General features: G+C 36.9%; 1 protein-coding gene across 1 annotated transcript in view; it reads right to left on the minus strand.

Moving 5' to 3' along the window:
- LOC122119905 (vomeronasal type-2 receptor 116-like) overlaps positions 1-20276 on the minus strand; it is a 38249-nt gene that overhangs the window by 7221 nt on the left and 10752 nt on the right. The window contains exons 4-5 of the mRNA XM_042693962.1: positions 2955-3243; positions 1047-1853 (exon numbers count right to left, since the gene is read on the minus strand). Coding sequence (XP_042549896.1) covers positions 1047-1853; positions 2955-3243 — 1096 coding nt within the window. The remainder of the gene's footprint in view (positions 1-1046; positions 1854-2954; positions 3244-20276) is intronic.

The raw sequence follows: 20276 nt of genomic DNA on the forward strand, positions 1-20276 counted from the left end.
TTCTGGATTGGCACACAACATGAAGTAAAACAAAACAAAAGTATATAGAGGACTGAAATAATGTTTCTGACTACTACTCATTCCATAAAGGATCACAAGGCCTTTTTTCATGGTAAACCTGCTCCATGTCAATAGTCATGAACGAGACAATTCTATGTTGCCTAGCTACAGGTTATGGGAACTTCCAGTTTACTAAATTAGCAGTAGCTAAAGTGGAAATAAACCAACTCATTTCTTTTTTGTGTATTTTATGTATATCTAAGAACATGCAGCTGGCTAAATTAGTACTTAAAGTGGAATTAAACTAGCTCATTATTTTGGGTAGCGAGAAAGAGAGATTTTTTTTTAAGTTTTCATTATTTAATTATTGTACAAAATGGTTTCAATTTAGTAAGTCATATTATATTCAGAATATATTCATGTATTATATTCATGTTCTGAATACATGTTGATCAATGTCTCCTTTTGGTTATTGTCCCTCATCTTTCCAGACCCACTTATCCCTTGTTACTTTCTGAACACCAATAGTAACTAAAGTGGAATTAAACAAGCTCATTATGTTAGGTAGAGAGAAAGAGTTTTTTAAAGTTTTCATTATTTAAGTATTGTGCAAAATGTTTTCAATTTAGTAAGTCATTTTATGAATATAATACATCTGGATCAATGTCTCCTTTTGGTTATTGTCCCACATCTTTCCAGTCCCACTTATTCCTCCAGTTACTTTCTGAGCACAAGATCATTTCAATACTTAGGTACATAAATATAGTCTTTTTTTGTTATTTAAGAAATTCATAAAAACTAGATTTATAAGTTTGAAAACATCAATTGTGAGTTGACTGAGGTCATTTGTAACACAAAAACAATAATGGGAACATTAAATACATTTCCTCCTTTCCAGTAACATGCTTTTCTTGAAGAACATAGGAAGACAGGTCTGAAGAAACGTCAGAAATATTTAAACAAGATTTCTCTTGAGATTTTTAAAAATTTGAGCGTATTTAATCCACTTCATTTTTGTTGTTTCAGATCAAGAAATAAGACCTTACCTGTGCAGGGGACGGAACCATTCCTTTCCCATTTCCCATCAGTGGCATCTCTGTTTGATGAAGAAGCATCTTGTGAAGGGCATGGGCCACAGCATACACTGCATTATATATATTATAACTCTCTTCAGACATGGTCATTTCAAAAATGTGTCCAGGCAACCACTCTAAGGAGGCATCTTGTGGACAGTTCTCCCATGTTACACAGTCAGACTCAGAATGTGAGCAATTAAAAGAAAGAACCCACAGCCTAGCAAGGTAAAAGTCTTCTGGGTATTTGGAAGGATTAACTTCCCTGACATAGTTCTTAAACCAAGAAATGTCTGAATGGTGGTGTGAGAACATGAGAGGGACATGGAATGAACCTAAAATGAAATATCTCCTACTGAAGGATAAATCACTCTGTGAAGTCATAAGCCAAACCTTGCCTGTCATTAAAAATTGCCCAAAATACAGCCTTAAGTTTAGAAGGTATTCATTATCACCATAAATGATGAATACATTTGCTGATGATCTGGTAATCTGGTTATGGATTATCATGAAGTTTAGTGCTTGTGTCAGCAGATTGCTTGAAACCACATGCTCAAAGGCTACACAGACTCTGTTCTTGGCCATCTCTTCTCTCAATTCTGGAATTATCCACAAACCATTTTCATCTAGTGAGATCAACAGCCCTACCCAGTTCCAGCTGAAATAAAGCATCAAGGAGACCATGGCAATGGCTAGTGATGTGTCCTTTGGGGCCATCTGATAGAGAGAAGTAAACTTGTTTTGTTCACTCAGCACAGGATCTAAAGGTCCAAAAGTAATCTAAAGGGAAATAAAATTGGAGAGTCTGTAAGAGGATTGCTATCCTTCACAATCTCAGTCTGTATATTAAGGAAGAGGTTTAAATGGTGGGGAAGGAAATGTTTTCTTTCCTTTTCTTGTTTTGGAAACCAAATTTTAAATTTGATTTCCCTTCTGTATCAACTATACCTGGCTTTATTTTACATACATAGTTGAACATTACAAGTTTATTTTGGATCAGTCCTCTCTTCATTCCTCTATCCCCACATCATTCCCTTTATACTTACCCTATTATCAGGAAACACACGTTTCAGCTTCCTCCTGTTCATTTGGTCAGAGCACTTACATCATGGGAATCCATCATTCAGTACACCATTCTTCAGTGTATACATACTTGTGGCTGTCTATGGGATTTCATATTATTTTGAATCTAACTTGCACATATTGGAGAAAATCTGACCATTTTTTTCTTTCTGCTTCTGATTCCATTCACAAAATATCTTCTTTTTATTGTTTTATGGAAACTGGGTCTTGAACTCAGGGCCTGAGCCCTGTCCCTGCTCAACACTAGACTCCATTACTTGGTGCCACACTTATACTTCTAGCTTTTTTCTGCTTAATTAGATAAAAAGTCTCATTGGCTTCCCTGCTGAGGGGCATTCAAAACCACAATCTTCAGATCTCATCGTCTTCCATAGCTAGAATTACAGATGTGAGCCACTAGCATCCAGATAATTTCACCTTTTATTTAGTTTATACATTTTTTATTGTGAAAATACTGTACAGAGGAGTTACAATTACATGAGCAAGATAATGAGTACATTTCTTATTAAGAATTATAGCCTCTTCCTTTATACTTTTTAATTCCGCTTTTAAATGTCATTTCTGATTGCTTTCTATACAATTAATTATTCAACAAGCTTTCAGTCCCTGGCAATTTCCTTGTCTGCTCCAACTTCTCCATCTTTTCTTAACCAATGGGAACATGGATAGCCAGCTTTTATGTGTATTTAACCTTTGATATTATAAAACTTGATAGATTTTGATAACTTATATCTTATTATCACTTGAAAAAGCACCAAAATAGCCATCTTTCCACGTCTGAATCCCTACCATTCTCACCTGTGGAAACCTGTAGATTTCCAGCAATGTCCCAATCTGGGCTGATGTTATTCCTGATATTCCTGTGAGTACTGCTACAGAGTTAATTTCTCTTATGCAGGTGAAATTAGGGATCTTGTACTGCCCAGAAAGCCAGACAAAGGGATTCTCAAGTGTTGACCAAGCTCTGAAATCCACATTATAGATATCAAATCCCAGAGTCATGTTATGTAAAAGACTGGGGTTCTTGTTGATTTCCTCAACAGCAAAAGCCAAGGCCAGAACAAACTGGTAGTTCTTGAAGACAAATCTGCACCATAGATACGAAAAATTCATCAGAAGTAATTCAAGCTTTATCTTCAAGTCAATGCAATAACTTTGATGAGTTTAATGATTGTTTATTTGAAACATAAATGGGTTAATAAAAATTACCATCTTTGGAATGAAATGGTAATGTGGTGTCCACATGAATTCTCAGAAACCATTATTTTTCTCTCTTTTATATGCGACATACCAAAAAGTTTGGTCTTCATTAAACAGGGAATAGGCTATCATGAACACAAAATATTTTCTTAGCCTTGTTATTAGAAAAACTAGCTCCATATGTGTGACAAACAAATGTTTTCAGCCACCCAGTTATGTGACATGGTTATACGGCCAGTGATGGGCTCATTTGAGGAGGATCCTACAGGTCTCTTCAGAAACCATCACCTTGAACAGCTCTTTCTGAGATAGCTACTAGAACAAAAACTCAAAATATCAGGAGAGAGGCTTTAGTTATAATTTATGCAACAGAGCAAATAAGATGCTTTAAAAAGCAACAGAAAGTACTTTCCCATTTGAAGTTTCACTTCACTAAACTTCAAGAAACTAACTATGAAGAAAGGAACCTACAACTACAGGATGGAGAGAGAATTGTCATGAAGACTTGTGCTAAAATACCTGTCCCACAACTCCCATGGTGACATGGTGAAATGCAGTTGTGGGAAATGTCTTGATGATCATTACTCTCTTTCCAAAATATGTACATTGAGATGTTGAAAAGGAAAAGATGCAGAAAATAAAACTCTGTTCTCTCTCTCTCTCTCTCTCTCTCTCTCTCTCTCTCTCTCTCTCTCTCTCTCTCTCTCTCTCTCTCTCTCTCTCTCTGTCTATGTGAGTGTGTCTCTGTCATATACACAAGAAGACAACATAATGAAACTCAACACACACTATTTGGAAAAAGTAATGATAGAGGTAGAAATGATAATACCAATGAGGGAGTGAACTTGTCCAACATTTCCTATATGCATGTGTGGAATTCTCACAATGGAAAAGTTTTATGTCAGTGATGTATGCTAATTCCAAATAAATTTCCAAATTGGCTTACTTCACTTAATAAATTTTTCCTAAATCTTCCATTTTCTTATGAATGGTATAGCATCATTCTTTCTGATGGATGAGTAGAATTCCATGCCACATTTTCTTGATCCATTCATCATCAGAGATACATGTGCTTTGATTCTTTATCTTGGCTATGATAAACAATGATGCAGTGATCATGTTTGTAATGGTGGCTCTTGGTTATTAGTCCATTGGATAAATGCCCATCAGTGGGATTGCTGGGTCATAACGAAGCTCTATAGTTAGCCTTTTGAAGAACCTTCATACTGCTTTCCAGGGTGGTAGAACAAGTTTACCACCAACAGTGTAATAGAGTGTCTTTTTGGCCACATCCTGCCAGTTTTAGTTATTGTTAGTTTTCCTGATACTGGCATTTCTAACTGGAGTGAGGTTGTTTTGATTTGCCTTTCTTTTATAGATAAATATGTTGACACTTCTTCATGTGTCTATTGTCCATTCTTACTTCTTCCTCTGAGAAGTCTTTCTTTAATTCTTTAGGCAATTTATTGATTGGGTTGGTGAGTTTTGGTGAGTTTTTTGGGAGGTTAGCTTTTGGAGCTCTAAGTATATTTTAGCCATGAGGTCCTTGTCTGATACATAACTAGTAAAGATTTCCTTCATTCTGTGGGCTTTCTGTTTACTGGCTGGCTATGTTCTGACAAGTGAAATATACAGGAGTATAGAGAAGATTCTCAAGTCTGCAGTGGGAAAAACAGGTAAGTATACCCCTATTTCCTTAATAGTTGACTTCTCAGTAGAATCCACATAGGCCAGGAGGACATGGAATGATGTCTATATAATTCTGAAGGTAAAAAATATAAATTATTCACAAAGTATAAGGCATCTAGCAAAGATGTCCTGTACCAATGAAGGATAGGTAAGGATGTTCCCAGACCTGCAAAGTTAAGAGAATATCTCTCTAGTAGATACTCTAGAAGATATGTCGAAGGAAATTGTTCTAATGAAAAGAATCATTAATATGGAAGAAAAACATACAGGAATATAAAACTTACCGGTAAGGATAACTATACAAACAAGCTGAGAATATTCTAACATATAAATGTGCTAGTTAAACTCCAAAAGGATCAAAGACCATGGAGTCAAAACAGACACTCTGATAACATTACAGGATGGAGTAGGCGAAATCCTAGGTCTCCTTGGCACAGGCCAGAATTTTCTTAATAGAGACCCAGAAACACAACAATCAAAAATGTTTGGACAAATGGGATTGCATGAAATTGCAGAGCTTCCGCATGGCAAAGGACATAGCTAGCAAGATCAATAGAAAGCCCATGGACTGGGAGAAGATCTTCACAAACCATACAATGGAAAAGGGTCTCATATGTAAAATATACCTAGAACTCAAAAAATTAAATCCCCCAACAACAAATCCTCAAACAACTGCCCAATAAATAAGTGGGCTAAAGACTTAAAGAGAAATTTCTCTGAAGAAGAAAGAAGTATGGTCAATAGACACAGGAAGAAATGCTCAACCTCTCTAGCCATAAAAGAAATGTAAATCAAAACAACATTGAGATACCACCTCACCCCAGTTAGAATAGCTATAATCAAGAACGCTAATAACAGATGCTGGAAGGGATGTGGACAGAAGGGAACCTTACTGCATTGTTGGTGGTGGGAGTGTAAACTTGTTCATCCACTTTGGAAAGTAGTATGGAGGTTCCTCAAAAGACTCCACATAGAGCTCCCCTATGACCCAGCAATCTCACATTTGGACATTAACCCAAATGATCACAAACAAGACCATACTAAAGCTACCAGCACAACTATCTGTATTGCAGCATTATTTACCATAGCTAAGATATGGAACCAACCCAGATGCCCCTCAGTAGATGAATGGATCAAGAAAATGTGGTATATATACACAATGGAATTCTATGCCTCCATCAGAAAGAATGACATTGCCCCATTTGTTAGGAAATTGAAAGGCTTGGGAAAAAATTATATTAAGTGAAGTAAGCCAGGCGCAAAGAAACTTAGGTCCCATGGTTTCCCTTATTTGCAATAACTAGTATATATCGGAGACAAGCAAGATAAGTTGAGGTTAGGCGAAATTAAGCCCAAGATAAGGATTCAAATGATTTTTCTTTCTTTCTGTTTTTTCTAACATATTTATAAGATTATTTCTTTGTTGTTTGTATGTCCCTCCCCCATGGCATAACCCCTGTTTTCACTGTATTTTATGTTGGTATAATTTGTGGAGGGGAAGGGAAAAAACAAATCGTTTAAATAGGGATACAGGTGGCCCCATTGCAACAATGAGATATACAAGATGTTATGTCAAAAAACGAACTTTACAACTTTTTTTTTGAGGCGGGAGGAACGGGGGAGGGGGAAATGGAAGGGATGGGAAGGGGAAACAAAGGAGGAGGCAACAATGCTTGATAAGAAATGTGCTTATTACCTTGCCCATATAATTGTAACCCCTCTGTACAATATTTTCACAATAAAAAAGAAATATACTCACATCCTTGTTCATGTAATTGTAACACCTCTATATGGTATTTTCACTATTAAAAAAAACTTATTAATAAAAAAGTCATCTGTCAAAATGTCTAGGATCAAATCCACATAAGCAGAAAAAGCCAGAAGTGGTACTGTGGCTCAAGTGGTAGAGCACTAGCCTTCAGCTGAAGAGTTGAGGGACAGGGCCCAGGCCCAGATTTCAGGCCCCATAACCGACAAAAAAAAAATATGTGAATGAAACCAAGCACCTGTGACTTATGCCTGTAATCCTTGCTGCTCAAGAGGCTGAGTTATTAGAATCATGACTCCAAAACAGCCTGGTCAGGAAAAGTCTATGAAGCTTTTCTCCATTTAGCCACAAAAATCTGGAAGTAGACCTATGGCTCAGTGGTAGAGTGCTAGCATTGAGCAAAAGAGCTCTGGAACCACACCAAGGCTGAGATTTCAAACCCCAATACTAACACACACCAAACTATGTTGCCTCCAAAGGCCCCACTTCACCTTCAAAAGCTCCCATACACTGCAAGGTATGCAGGGGAGGCAGCCCGTGCCAGTGGAAACTAACACATCATGTCAAATAGACTTTCAACACAATGAAAAGTGACAAAGATCACAGTTCAACGACAAAAGAATCAAATCAGCAAAATGACTTAGCAATTTTAAATGCATATTTACTCATTATCCAAACACTTCAGATAGTGAACACTTCACTATCTGAAGGAAGTGTTAGCAGAAAGGAGAGACAGTCCCCAATATAATCATTGCTAAAGAGTATCTGGAGAGACAAAGTGAACAAGGATTGATCAGAGAGATGTTTTACTCTAGATCAAGTGAGCCTCACACCTGTAAAACATTTCACCCAATTTCTGAAAAGAACATCTCTTCATCACACATGGAACATTTCCCAGAGAGATCAAGGAAGATGACCCAAAAGTACCTCAAAATACTGAAATTTTCTTTACTATACATTGTGACTATGGTGTAGTAAAACTAGACATTAATAGTAAAAGTGTGAAAATATGCACATACAAAAAATTTAAAAGAATGATTTTAAGCCACAAATGGGTCAAGTCAAAATTCAAGAAATTGAAAATGAAAGCAGAATACCAAAATCTCTTTTTCTTTTTCTTTTTTTCATTTTTTTCTGGTCTTGGGACTTGAACCTTGGGTACTGTCTTTGAGCTTTTGTGCTCAAAGACTAGTGCTCTATCACTTGAGCTACAACATCACTTCTGGCTTTCTGCAGATTCATTGGAGACAAGAGTCTCATGGGCTTTACTGCCCTAACTGACTTCAAACTATGATCCTTAGATCTCAGCCTCCTTAGTAACTAAGAATATAGGCATGAGTCTCCAGGCCCCCAGCTGGCAAAGCCATTTTAGATAGTGGCACTAGGCAATCCCTACGCCGAGAGGAAACAGTCACTGCTTTAGTCTTCTCTGTGCTGCCGAATTAGTGTATTGAACTAACAGATGGTGCCTTGATTCTTTGAGATAATGTCTGAGTCACATACACATTAAGATAGTATTCTGATCAAGAGTGAGAGCAGGAGTTTGAATTTCCCTTCAACTAAACCCTAGCATTTTAAGAAACATCCTCATCTGCAGAACAGTGATAAAGTTAATAACTGATTTAACCTTCCAAAGTTACTGTGTGGATTGTACAAAATAATCTGTATAACACACAGTAGTCTTTGTGTTACTCTGTGAGTGTGATATGTTTTCCTTGATATGCTGTCACAGGACATACATTGGCCTTTGTCATTAGGCTCCCAACCCTATGGTATGTTCCAAGTGATAAAAGGTGACAGACACTCCTTTTTCCCAAGTTCTGGGGCTTGAACCCAGGGCCTGGGCACTGTCCCTGAGCTTATTTATGCTCAAAGCCACCAATCTACCACTTGAACCACACTACACTTCTAGATTTTTCTGAATAATTTATTTGGAGTTAAGAGACTCACAGATTTTACTGCTCTGACTGTCTCCAAACCATGATCCTCAGATCTCAGCCTTCTGAATAACTAGGATTACAGACACCTGGCTTAGACACTCCTTTTGTTCTAGCATTTCAATTCTTAGAAGGTCCCTATATGACTTTAGTTAGACCATGCTTTGATCAGAAGTTTGGAACTTTCAGCTCTAGCCACAGACTTACAAGACAGAGGAGAATGGATATTATATTCTATTACCAATTGCCAACGACTTACTCAATCATGTCTACATCACAAAATTTCCCTAAAACTAAGCCAAGCTATAAGGTTAGGGGAGCCTCTGAGAAAATCAACAAATGAAGGTGCTTGGAGCTCAGAAACTCCCACAATACCCTGCCCGTCACCTCTCCCATGTGACTATTCCAATAAATGTAGGTAAGTAAGAAACATATACCAACCTATCTACCTTCCTTCCTTCCTTCCTTTCCTCCTTTTCTCCTCCCTCCCTCTCTTCCTTCCTATCTTCCTTCCTTCTCTTCAACCTTTTCCTTCTCTTCTTCCTTTCCTTCCTCTGTCTCTATCTCCCCTCCTCTTCCCCTTCTTCCTTCACTATCCAACTTCCTCCTTCTTTCTTCGTCTCTCCTTCTATTTCCTTTTCCTTTTTGTCCTTCTCCTTTATTGGCAGTACTAGGGGTTGAATTCAGTGCCTCATGCTTGTTAGGCAAGCACTCTACGACTTGAGCCATGAACCCCACCACCAGTTCTTTTCTCCATTTAGGCACTTTTCTGAGAGAGTCTTGTATTTTTGCCTGAGAGTAGCCCAGAGAACAATTCTATTGATGCCTTCAGCATGTCTGAGACCACAGATGTATGCCAACATGCCTTACTTATTACTTGAGATCGAGTTTCACTAACATTTTGCCTTGGCTGTCCTTAAATTACCATCTTCCTGATTACAGTAGCTGGGATTACAAGCATGATCACTGTGTTCAGTCCTGATTTCTGTTCTTTATAATAAACCTATGGCAGGAAGTTTAGTGCTTTCTGATTTGTATATGTTATTGTAGTGATTTTTTATCCTGATGGACAGCTTGTGGAAAGTCTCAGATTGACAGAGGTATCCTGAAGTACAAGCCCTTATCGTCATAAGCATTGAGACCATTATAAGGTAGAAAAATGGGGGTAATTTAGCACCTTGTTTTTTGAAAGTGATAACAAGTGGAAATAGAAAGCCCACGGATTGGGAGAAGATCTTCACTAGCCATACAACAGACAAGGGTCTCATATCTAAAATATACTTGGAACTCAAAAAATTAAATCCCCCAGCAACATATCCTCAAAGAAACAACTGCCCGATAAATAAGAGGGCTAAAGACTTAAAGAGAAATTTCTCTGAAGAAGAAAGAAGAATGGCCAATAGACACATGAAGAAATGCTCAACATCCCTAGCCATAAAAGAAATGCAAATCAAAACATTAAGATACCACCTCACTCCAGTTAGAATGGCAAAAATCAAGAAGTCTAACAACAATAGATGCTGGAGAGGATGTGGACAGAAGGGAACCTTACTTCATTGTTGGTGGGAGTGTAAACTTGTTCAACCACTTTGGAAAGCAGTATGGAGGTTCCTGAAAAGACTTCACATAGAGCTCCCCTATGACCCAGCAATCCCACTTTTGGGCATTTACCCAAATGTTTACAAACAAGGCCACACTAAAGCTACCAGCAAGACTATTTTCATTGCAGCATTATTTACCATAGCTAAGATATGGAACCAACCCAGATGCCCCTCAGTAGATGAGTGGATCAAGAAAATGTGGTATATATACACAATGGAATTTTATGCCTCCATCAGAAAGAATGACATTGCCCACTTTGTTAGGAAATGGAAAAACATGGAAAAAATTATATTAAGTGAAGTAAGCCAGGCCCAAAGAAACATAGGTCCCATGGTTTCCCTTATTTGCAATATCTTGTATATGTATGAGTCAAGTGGAAAAGGTCAGATAATGTGATGTTAGAAAATGAACCCTTAGATATGTATTTTAATGTTTTTTTTCTTTCATGTATTTGTTTCTAATGCATTTATAAGATTATCTCTTTGTTGTTTTGTACGTCCCTCCCCCACAGTATAACCCCTGCTTTCACTATACTTGATGTCAGTATAACTTGTGGAGGAGATGGGGAAAAACAAGTCGTTTAAGGATACAGGTGGACATATTGCAACAATGAGAAGTACAAGTTGTCATGTCGAAAACGAGCTTTACAACGTTGGTGCGGGGGAGATTGGGGGGGGGGAGGCTGGGAAGGGATGTGAAGGGTAAACAAAGGAGGAGGCTGCAATGCTTGATAAGAAATACACGCATTATCCTGCCCATGTAATTGTAGCCCCTCTGTACAGTATGTTCACAAAAAATAAAATTAATTTAAAAAAATAAATAAAAATAAAATGCACCCAAAATAGAGGAAACAGTCAGGAAGAGGACAAAAATAGAAAACAAGAAAATGTTACAGCAGCAAAGATAGATACACTTAATTGAAAGAGAAGCTATTATGGGATGGTGGCCTATGCTGATGGGACTAGAAATGAGAGAATATGGAAGCAAGGCAGATATTAAGGCTTTGCTCCATCCACCTGTGTTGCTATAGACAACCTTGGAGCAGAGGAGAGCCAGCATAAGTGAGTAATGGAGTGACAAAGAGAACATACCAAAGCAGTGCTGGGTAACAGAAATATGATATGATGATGAATTAAGCCACACATCATTTATATTTCCAATGAGCTACAGGTATCGATTGCCTATTGCTACTGTAAGAAGTTATCATAGACATAGAGGCTTTTACCAACCCAAATCTATTCACTTAAATTTTCCTTCTGGAGTCTTCAAGGGAGAATCTGTTCCCAGGACAACTCCATCTCAGAAGCCACTTCACATGCTTTAGTTTGTGGTCCCTTTTGTCATTGTCAAAGCCAGCAGAACATTCTTTGAGGTAATTCCATCTCCTAGGCTACTTAGAACTCTTGTGATTACATTGGGCCCACCTGGACAATCCATCACCTCAGTATCTTTAACTTCATCATAGATGAAGTGTCTTCTGCTGTTAAGATGCCATATTCACAATGTTCTTAGGTGTGGATGTCCTTGCCTTTGGAAGGTCTTTATTCAGTCACATTAAAGTGGTTATAATTAGGCTGTGGATGCAACTTAGTGGTTAAAATATTTACCTAGCATGTGTGAGACCTTGGGCTCAAACTTTAGCACATCTCCTTTACAAAACAAAAACCCTAAAACTAAACTGTTGAAATTATTTAATAATTTATCCAAATGAGTTCAGTGCTAAATCAATGTGTTAAATTCATAGATAAACTAAATATATAGAATCGATACTTAGTATAGATACTATATATAAGATTTACCTGTCTATATAGTATGCATATCTTATATACAGTATTTATATGTAGGTCTCTATAGAGATGAATATAGAGATCTATATATAGATATTATATGTGTATAGTGCCTATGAGGTATGTTATAGAACTGTATGGTATTTATATCAGTATTGTAGTATCCAAATAGAGATAGTATATATAGTATAGTTATAGCTCTATGTTATATACAGAGATATACTATATATAGTATAGATAGATGATAGCACATATGTATATCTAATATGTACTATATAGAGAGATCCATAATATATATAGATAGAGAGATAGATACATAGTACATACTATAGATATATACTATATACTATATACATAGATATACTATATATTCTATATAGATATTATATATAGATATCTATAGCATATATATGTATATCTGTATAGCATATATAAATATCTACATATAGTATCTGTAATTTATAGATACTATATCTGTGTCTATATACTATAGCATACAGGTATACACATTTCCCACACATGTCTCCCATCAGGTAAATTGTGGTACACAGTCAGAAGTGGTGGGAAAACTGCATAGTAAACAGACAATGCCATCAGCTACAGTCACTAACATAGACTTTCCTAATTTTTTTTTGCAGGAGATACATATGATTCATTTTTTGGAAAAGGGAGTGACTTTTCCCCGAGAAGTTAGATCATCTAGATTTGAGTGGAGTGCAGCTAGAGGCTGAGAGTTGGATTGGCTTTATGAAAGATGGATGAGCTGATGGTGGTGGCTGAGGACAAATTCCTGGAAACATCAATGTTGAGAGAGCAACTGAGGAAGGAATGAGTAAGGGGTAGAGGGAAAGAAAGGGCATGCTTAAATCTAGAGGAAAGGAAAATGTAGTGCAAGTGGGAGGAGGGAAGTCAATGCCAGTAGTATTTGTTCTCTTCTTATTTAGAACTCAGGACTTGATCTGCTCAGCTTACTTATTTGGTTCGTATTCAACCACCTGAGCCAAACCTCCAGCCCAGCATTTTGCTGTATAATTGAAAGTGAACTCTCATTCACTTTTTTAAAACCTCAACTGACTTTAAACTTCAATTACAAATCACTTCAATTACAAATTACTAAGCCAGGCGCCAATACCTCGCCCTTGTAAAATCCTAGCTACTCAGGAGACTGAGATCTAAGGATCACAGTTGAAAGATAGCTCAGGCAGGAAGGTCTGTGAGACTCTTATCTCCAATAAACCACCAGAAAACATGAAGTGGTGTTGTGGAACAACTGGGAAAACCCTTGCCTTGAGCTGAAGGGCTAAGGGACAGCACCCAGGCCCAGAGTTCAAACCCCACAACTAACAAAAAAAATAATAAAAATTACTATTACAGTGTTCTGTTCTAGCACCAGAGAATAGACTGGCAATCCATAGATACATGCATATTTATATCCTCGTATGTTACCTTCCTCTGATCCTTTCCAAATACTTACAATATTGTACCTATACTTTTGTTTGTTATCACTGGTCCTGAGGCTTGAACTCAGGGCCTGGGTGCTGTTCCTTACCTTTTTTGCTCAAAGTTAGTACTCCACCACTTGAGTCACAGGTTTACTTCCAGCTTTTTGCTGGTTAATTGGAGATAAGAGCCTCACAGAGTTTCTGCCTGGGTAGCTTTGACTGCAGTCATCAGATTTCAGCCTTCTGAGTAGCTATGATTACATGTGTGAGCTACAAACACTTGGAATATATATCTATTTAAAGAATATAAAATGACCCCTCTGGTTTATGTATTCCATTACTTCAAATTTTTTTGATTATACTCTTATTGGTGGAGACATTTGCTTAGATTTGTCACAGACAAATCTGATAGCCAAAGAAAAATGTTACTTTCAAACTTTTTGCATAACTTACTCAAAGGGTGACAAAATCAAACATACCTAAAATGATATTAATATGGCAATGGTAGATAGCTATTCTTCATATTTTAACTTTATTCAAATTTAGGAATAAAGAAAAATTCTGTAGAATTAAAAGTTTCTCAAAACTCAAACAGAAATGTAGTATCAACAGATATTTCATTTCTCATTTTTCTTATAAAAATAGCCATGACTTGTGCATTGGTACTAAGTACAATTTTTGAGAAAAGAAGCCAATCTGCCCATCTTTAAGTTTTATTTTCTGATTTATTTACATCAACAATAGCCTATAAGTAGAAATGCTAAATGTTATTTTCTCAGTTCTATAAATTATTCTGTTAAGATTAATTTAAACACACATATAAACACACAAACCCACTCTTTAAAAAAATGGACACTTTCAATCTAAGAGTACTTTTATTTTTTCAAGTCAATGGCCATTTCTTCAAAAATTCTCTAGAAATGTTTTATTCTTCTGAGAGAACACATGGAGAATTATGTGGGAGGAGCGAAGATGGCAGTTTCCACTAAATAACTTCAAGAGTGCACAGTGATACTCTGTTTATTATCCCCACAGTCTTTCTAGCTAAGCATGATCAAGATGAAGCTTTTTTTTCTTTTTTCTTTTGTACCAGTAGTGGGTCTTAAACTCAGGGCCTGGTAAGTGTTCCTTAGCTTTTTCACTCAAAGCTAGCATGCTACCACTTGAGCCACATCTCCACTTCTGGCTTTGGGGTGATCAAAACTGAAGTAATAGCCTCACAGACTTTCCTGCCTGGGCTTGTTTAGAAATAGGATCCTCAGATCTCAACCTTCTGAGTAGCTAAGGATATAGGCATGAACCGCCCATGTCCAGTGAGGCCAGGGGTTATTAACTGAGTTCAGTTTTGATTTCATGGTTAGGGAAGTGGCATGGCTTCTGGAAACTAGTAGTTTCTAACAGTACAGTACGAATGACCTCTTTCTGTCTCCCAATCAAAGAATTTTCTTGCTCCATATGTCAATAGTGTCAAAGTTGAGGAGGCCACATTTTAACCTCCCCATTCAAGAGAGAAGAAAGTATGTCCCTAAGCAAGAGGGAAGGAAAAGAGCAACAAGAGAAGGATGTGACTAGGGTCTGTTTCATTTAAAGACAAGGATTCATTATTTTGTTGTTTCAAGTAAATGTAGCAAACACTGGATCCCATGGACATTCTTGGCAGCCATATAAAGGCCATTTTCTTTTTATGGGTGTTCACAATTAAGTATCTCCTGGGATCGTGTGGTCAATTAGAGTTTACAGTCAATTCTACCTACAACCTTCCCCTTGGACCACATAGGAAGCAAAGAGAAATTGATCCCAGAGAAAGAAGTGAAAATATTATAGACAAGTGTTCTAGAGAGAGAACGGTTTGATCAAGCCCTTAACTTAAATTATCTTTGTAAGAGGAAAACACAATACACAAGTCATAGACTTCTGTGTCTGCTAAACTTTGCCCAGTAGTACTGCCTATGGGGTTTCTTCTCGAGCAAATTACTTGTTCTTTTTGAGCTGTGTATTCATTAGTAAAATTGAATCAAAAGATATAACTTGCAACTTGTTATAAAGACTAAATAAAAATGTATATAAATCTTAAGATAGTATAAACAAGGCAGTAGAATTTCAGGATATTGTTTTAATGTCATAATCTCAGGATCAGAGCTGCAAACCAGATAATCAATTTAAGAAGAGGAGAGGAGGGCTGGGAAGGTGGCTTATGGTACAGCGCTTGCCTTGCATGCCTGATGCCCTGGGTTCAATTCCTCAGCACCACATAAGCAAAAAGAAAAAAAGCCAGTAGTGGTGCTGTGGCTCAAGTGGTAGAGTGCTAGCCTTGAGCTGAAGAGCTGAGGGCCAGCGCCCAGGCCCAGAGTTCAGCCCCCACAACCGGACCAAAAAAAAAGAAGAAGAAGAAGAAGAGAGGAGTTTTCTTTCTCTCCCTCCCTTTTTCATTTCCTTCTTTTTCTTTCTTTTCTCTTTCTTTCCTTCTTTTTACTCTACCTCTCTTGCTTTCATCCTTTCTTCTTTCTTTTTCTCTTTCTTTCTTTAATTCTTTTCTTCCTGGTACTGATTCTTACGCTTGAAATAAAGGCTATGTCTTTGAACTTCTTTTGCTCAAAGCTCTACTACTCTACTACTTGAGCCACAATTTCACATCTGTCCTTTGGGAGACAGTATTTTATTGGAGATAGAAATATCATGGACTTTCCTGTCCTTGGTGCCTTTGAACCATGATCCTCAGAACTCAGCTTCCTGAGGAGCTAGGATTACAGGCATGAGCCACCAGCACTTGGCTGTATCTTTGTTTCTTATAAGCAGATCATATACCTGAAGAAGAAGGCTAAAGATCCCTTCCTACATTTTTCCATCTCTTTTGAGTTTTTCTCATGACCTGTGAGCATTAGGAACTAAAAGTTGGACGGCAGTGAGGTCGTTTACCAGAGGACCTGGACTTCAATCACACCTTTTAGCTGTAAAATTATATGATCCTGGACTCTCTGATAGTTGACCTTTTCTTTACCTCTGGCCCTAGCTTGACCATAATGGTTATTAGGAAATTCACCATCATCCAAAAGAGATGTTTGGTAGCTTAATGACATAATTGTGCCTCTTCCAGGTGAGGAGGGGAGAGTAAATGTGTACCATTTGGGAACAGGTAATAAATTTTCCCAGGTAAATTACATTTCCCCTGTTGATCTAAACATATCCTAAAGGGGACCCATATGAAGAACTTTCAGTTTTAAAGTTGTCCATTTTTGTAGACTGAGAAGGCTCCAGAGCTTCTAAAGTAGGATAACTACCGTCTCAGTACAAGTGGAACATTTGATATTAAAAGGCTCTGAGTTCCCCTAAAAGAATGTACCTTGTACCACTGTCTAGTTAGGTTAACATGCAAATATTTTTCTTGCTGCCTCCCACTGGACCAGTCACCATTCATGTCTGTAGAACAGAGGAATTCAGATTATTCCACTGTGTATGATATGATATGATATGATATATGATATATGAGGTGTATGAGGTATATCATATAATGCTATTTTCTGGGACCTCACAGATCATAATTATCTGATACTGTCTTAGGATACAAAGTTGAACCACAAATCTAGAGTCTGCTAAACTACTTCCCTAATTTGTAGAATATCCCCAGCCCTCCATTTTTTCTCAGTCCTTGGGCTTGAACTCAGAGCCTGGGCTTTCTCCCAAGGCTTTCTCAAGGCTAGCACTTTACCACATGAGCCACAGGTCCACTTCTGTTTGGGGGTGATTAATTGGGTAGAAATTGTTATGTCGAAAAACAAACTTTACAATTTTTTGGGGGGGGGAAGATACGGGAGCGGCGGGGGACAGATGGGAAGGGATGGGAAGGGGAAACAAAGAAGGAAGCAACAATGCTTGATAAGAAATGTACTCATTATCTTGCCCATGTAATTGTAATCCCTCTTTATGATATTTTCACAATAAAAAAAAAAGAATCTCACATACTTACCTGCCTAGGATAGCTTTGAACAGTGATCCTCAGATCTCACCATCCTGAGTAGCTAGGATTAAAAGGATGAGTCAATGGCATCCAGCTTTTTTATCTTTAAGGTAGAAAGGGGTTTTAATTCAACATGTCAGTTTATAAGTACAATGTTTCTCACTGTCATACCTTCAATTTTCTTTCTCACCTTTCCCAACCCTGTCCATACCTTCAAGTTCCTTGTTTTAAATGGAAACTTTGACAATCATTGTACAAAGTTGAGTATTAAAGAAACTTAACTGAATTTCAAGTAACTAAAAAACAACTAAAGCCAAATTTAGTAGAATGGGTGAAATAATTGGTAGAAATAAAAAATAGCAAGAAAAATACAATAACAGTAATCAATAACACAAAGAGGAGGTTTTTGAAAGACCAAATGTGAAAAGGTTTTGGTTAGACTATGAAAAAAGGAGAAAAGATTGAAGCAAGTAACGTGAAAACAGAAACACAAAAGATCATTAAAGATACTTTGAGAAAACATATCAGTAAATTTTATAACATGGAAGAAATGACATGGTGCACTTTCAAAAGCTAAAGTAGGAAGACACAAAAAACTTAAAAGAAAATAAATTTATGAATTTTAATCAGTAATAAAAACTTTGTCTTGTTTTAGTAAAACCTGAATTAAAGTGGCTAAACCCATTTTCCTTATTTTGAAAAACTATAAGTAGAAGAAATTCCTTAGACCACATCCCATGGTGCCAACTTTACCCTGAAACCAAAGCAGAGAAAGAAGTTAAACTATAATATGAGCTATATTTGATATCTATGATAACCATAAAGACCAAAACACTAACAAACTGATTATGACACTAATAGCCTATTCCTCATGAGCAAAAGTTGAAGAATGGAAGCTACATTACAACTTAAAAGTTTCTGCTCAAAAAGAACAATTATCAGAATCTTGAGACAACTAAAAGGATGGGAGAAAATCTTCACTAACTAGTCAAGACAAGAAAAATATCCAGATGTTCCAAAGACTTCAAAAGTGAAGTATCAAATGAAGAATCCAAATTATAAATAAGCCAATAATTAGACAGGTCTCAAAAGCAGCAATACAAATTATTTACAGATACCTGAAGGAATGCTTTATATCCTTAACCATAAATGAAATGTAACTGAGACCTACATTAAGATTTCATTTTATCTCAAAATAGAAATCATAAAGCAAATAAATGAACAATACTAGTGAGATGTATGGAAAGGAACCTCTTACACTGTTCATGGGTCTGTAAAGGCATCAGTATAGAGGTTCCTCAAAATTCTGAAAACACATTTACATTAGGACCTCACCGTGCCCCACTCTTGTGCATATATCTGAGATCAGAGGATTTCAACTAAAGTCAACCAGGCAAAACAAGCTTGGAATCTCCATCTCCAATTTACCAGCGAAAGCAAAACTATAGACACGGGTCAACTGGTAGAGCACATGCTGTGCACAAACAGAGGGAAACTGCAAGCTTTGAGTTCAAGTCACAGTATGTGAGAGAGAGAGAAAAAGAGAAAGAGGGAGAAATGGATGCAGATGGCAGAAAGGGATGTTTATATATATATATATATATATATATATATATATATATATACATATATATATACATATATATATGTATATATATATAAAACACATGTTTGAGCTTAATCATCAACTAAGTATAAATCTAATGACAGAAAGACATTATCTCACAAGGGTAAGAATAGCTAATGCATGGAAGATTAAGAGCCAAAAGGGCTGGTGAGTTGAAAAAAGATAAATTTCTGCACTCTGTTGCTGGGAATGTACATTGGTACAGACACTGCGGAAAATAGGTGGAAAACTCCCACATGATTCAGTAATTTCTGTGGTTTCTGTATAACCAATGGAATACAATCAGTACAGTAAAAAATGCACCGTCACTCTCATGTTCTCTGTCATTATTAACAATAACTGAGAAATAGAAACCACCTATATGTCCATCAATTAATTAGTGGATAAATATGAAGCTTATACTTTTCCTTGGCAGTGCCATGGTTTGAAGTTGGTGCTTTGCCCATGGGAACAATCTACTCAATATATTTTGCCTTTGTGATTTTTTTAAATAATACTTTTAACTTATTCCTGGGACAGCCTGAACAGTGGGTTTTCTTTGGGTTCTTCCAACATAGCTGGTATAACAGGCTGAACAACTACATCCAATTTTGTATTGGTTGAGATAGACTCTCATGAACTTTTTACTTTTGCTGGCATGAATAGTGTTCGCCCAAACACCACCATCCCAGCAGCCATGATTACATGAGCCATGGTGGCTGCTTCCTACATTACATGCTCTTCTTTTTATCTTTTCCATAACCTTTATTTTTGTGGTTTAACATTTTCTCATTGCTGAATTGTGAAGTCATAATTTAGCATAATAATATTCTACCTATTTTTCTGGGAAGATTACTTCGTTTTTCCAATGGCTATCTTGGTTTAACATTTTTTATTACTTAAATTGGTGATGTTGTTACTCTGGTCTGATTACTCTCCTTTGAGTAATAATGAGTATTGAGAGCTTCTGAAAAAGACTGCTCACTGAGAAGACCACCAATTAAACCAAAAGCGTCTTCAGACCCTTTTGAGATTGACAAAATTTGCACATGTGTGTAAGTAAATTGAAGTATTGAAGCTTATGGAGATTGGTTTGGGACAACAATAAAAAGTGAGAAATAATAAAGGTTCATC

This window comes from Dipodomys spectabilis, unplaced genomic scaffold, assembly GCF_019054845.1.
Source record: "Dipodomys spectabilis isolate Male_0828 unplaced genomic scaffold, ASM1905484v1 ptg000173l, whole genome shotgun sequence".
In the NCBI taxonomy this organism is placed as follows: domain Eukaryota; kingdom Metazoa; phylum Chordata; class Mammalia; order Rodentia; family Heteromyidae; genus Dipodomys; species Dipodomys spectabilis.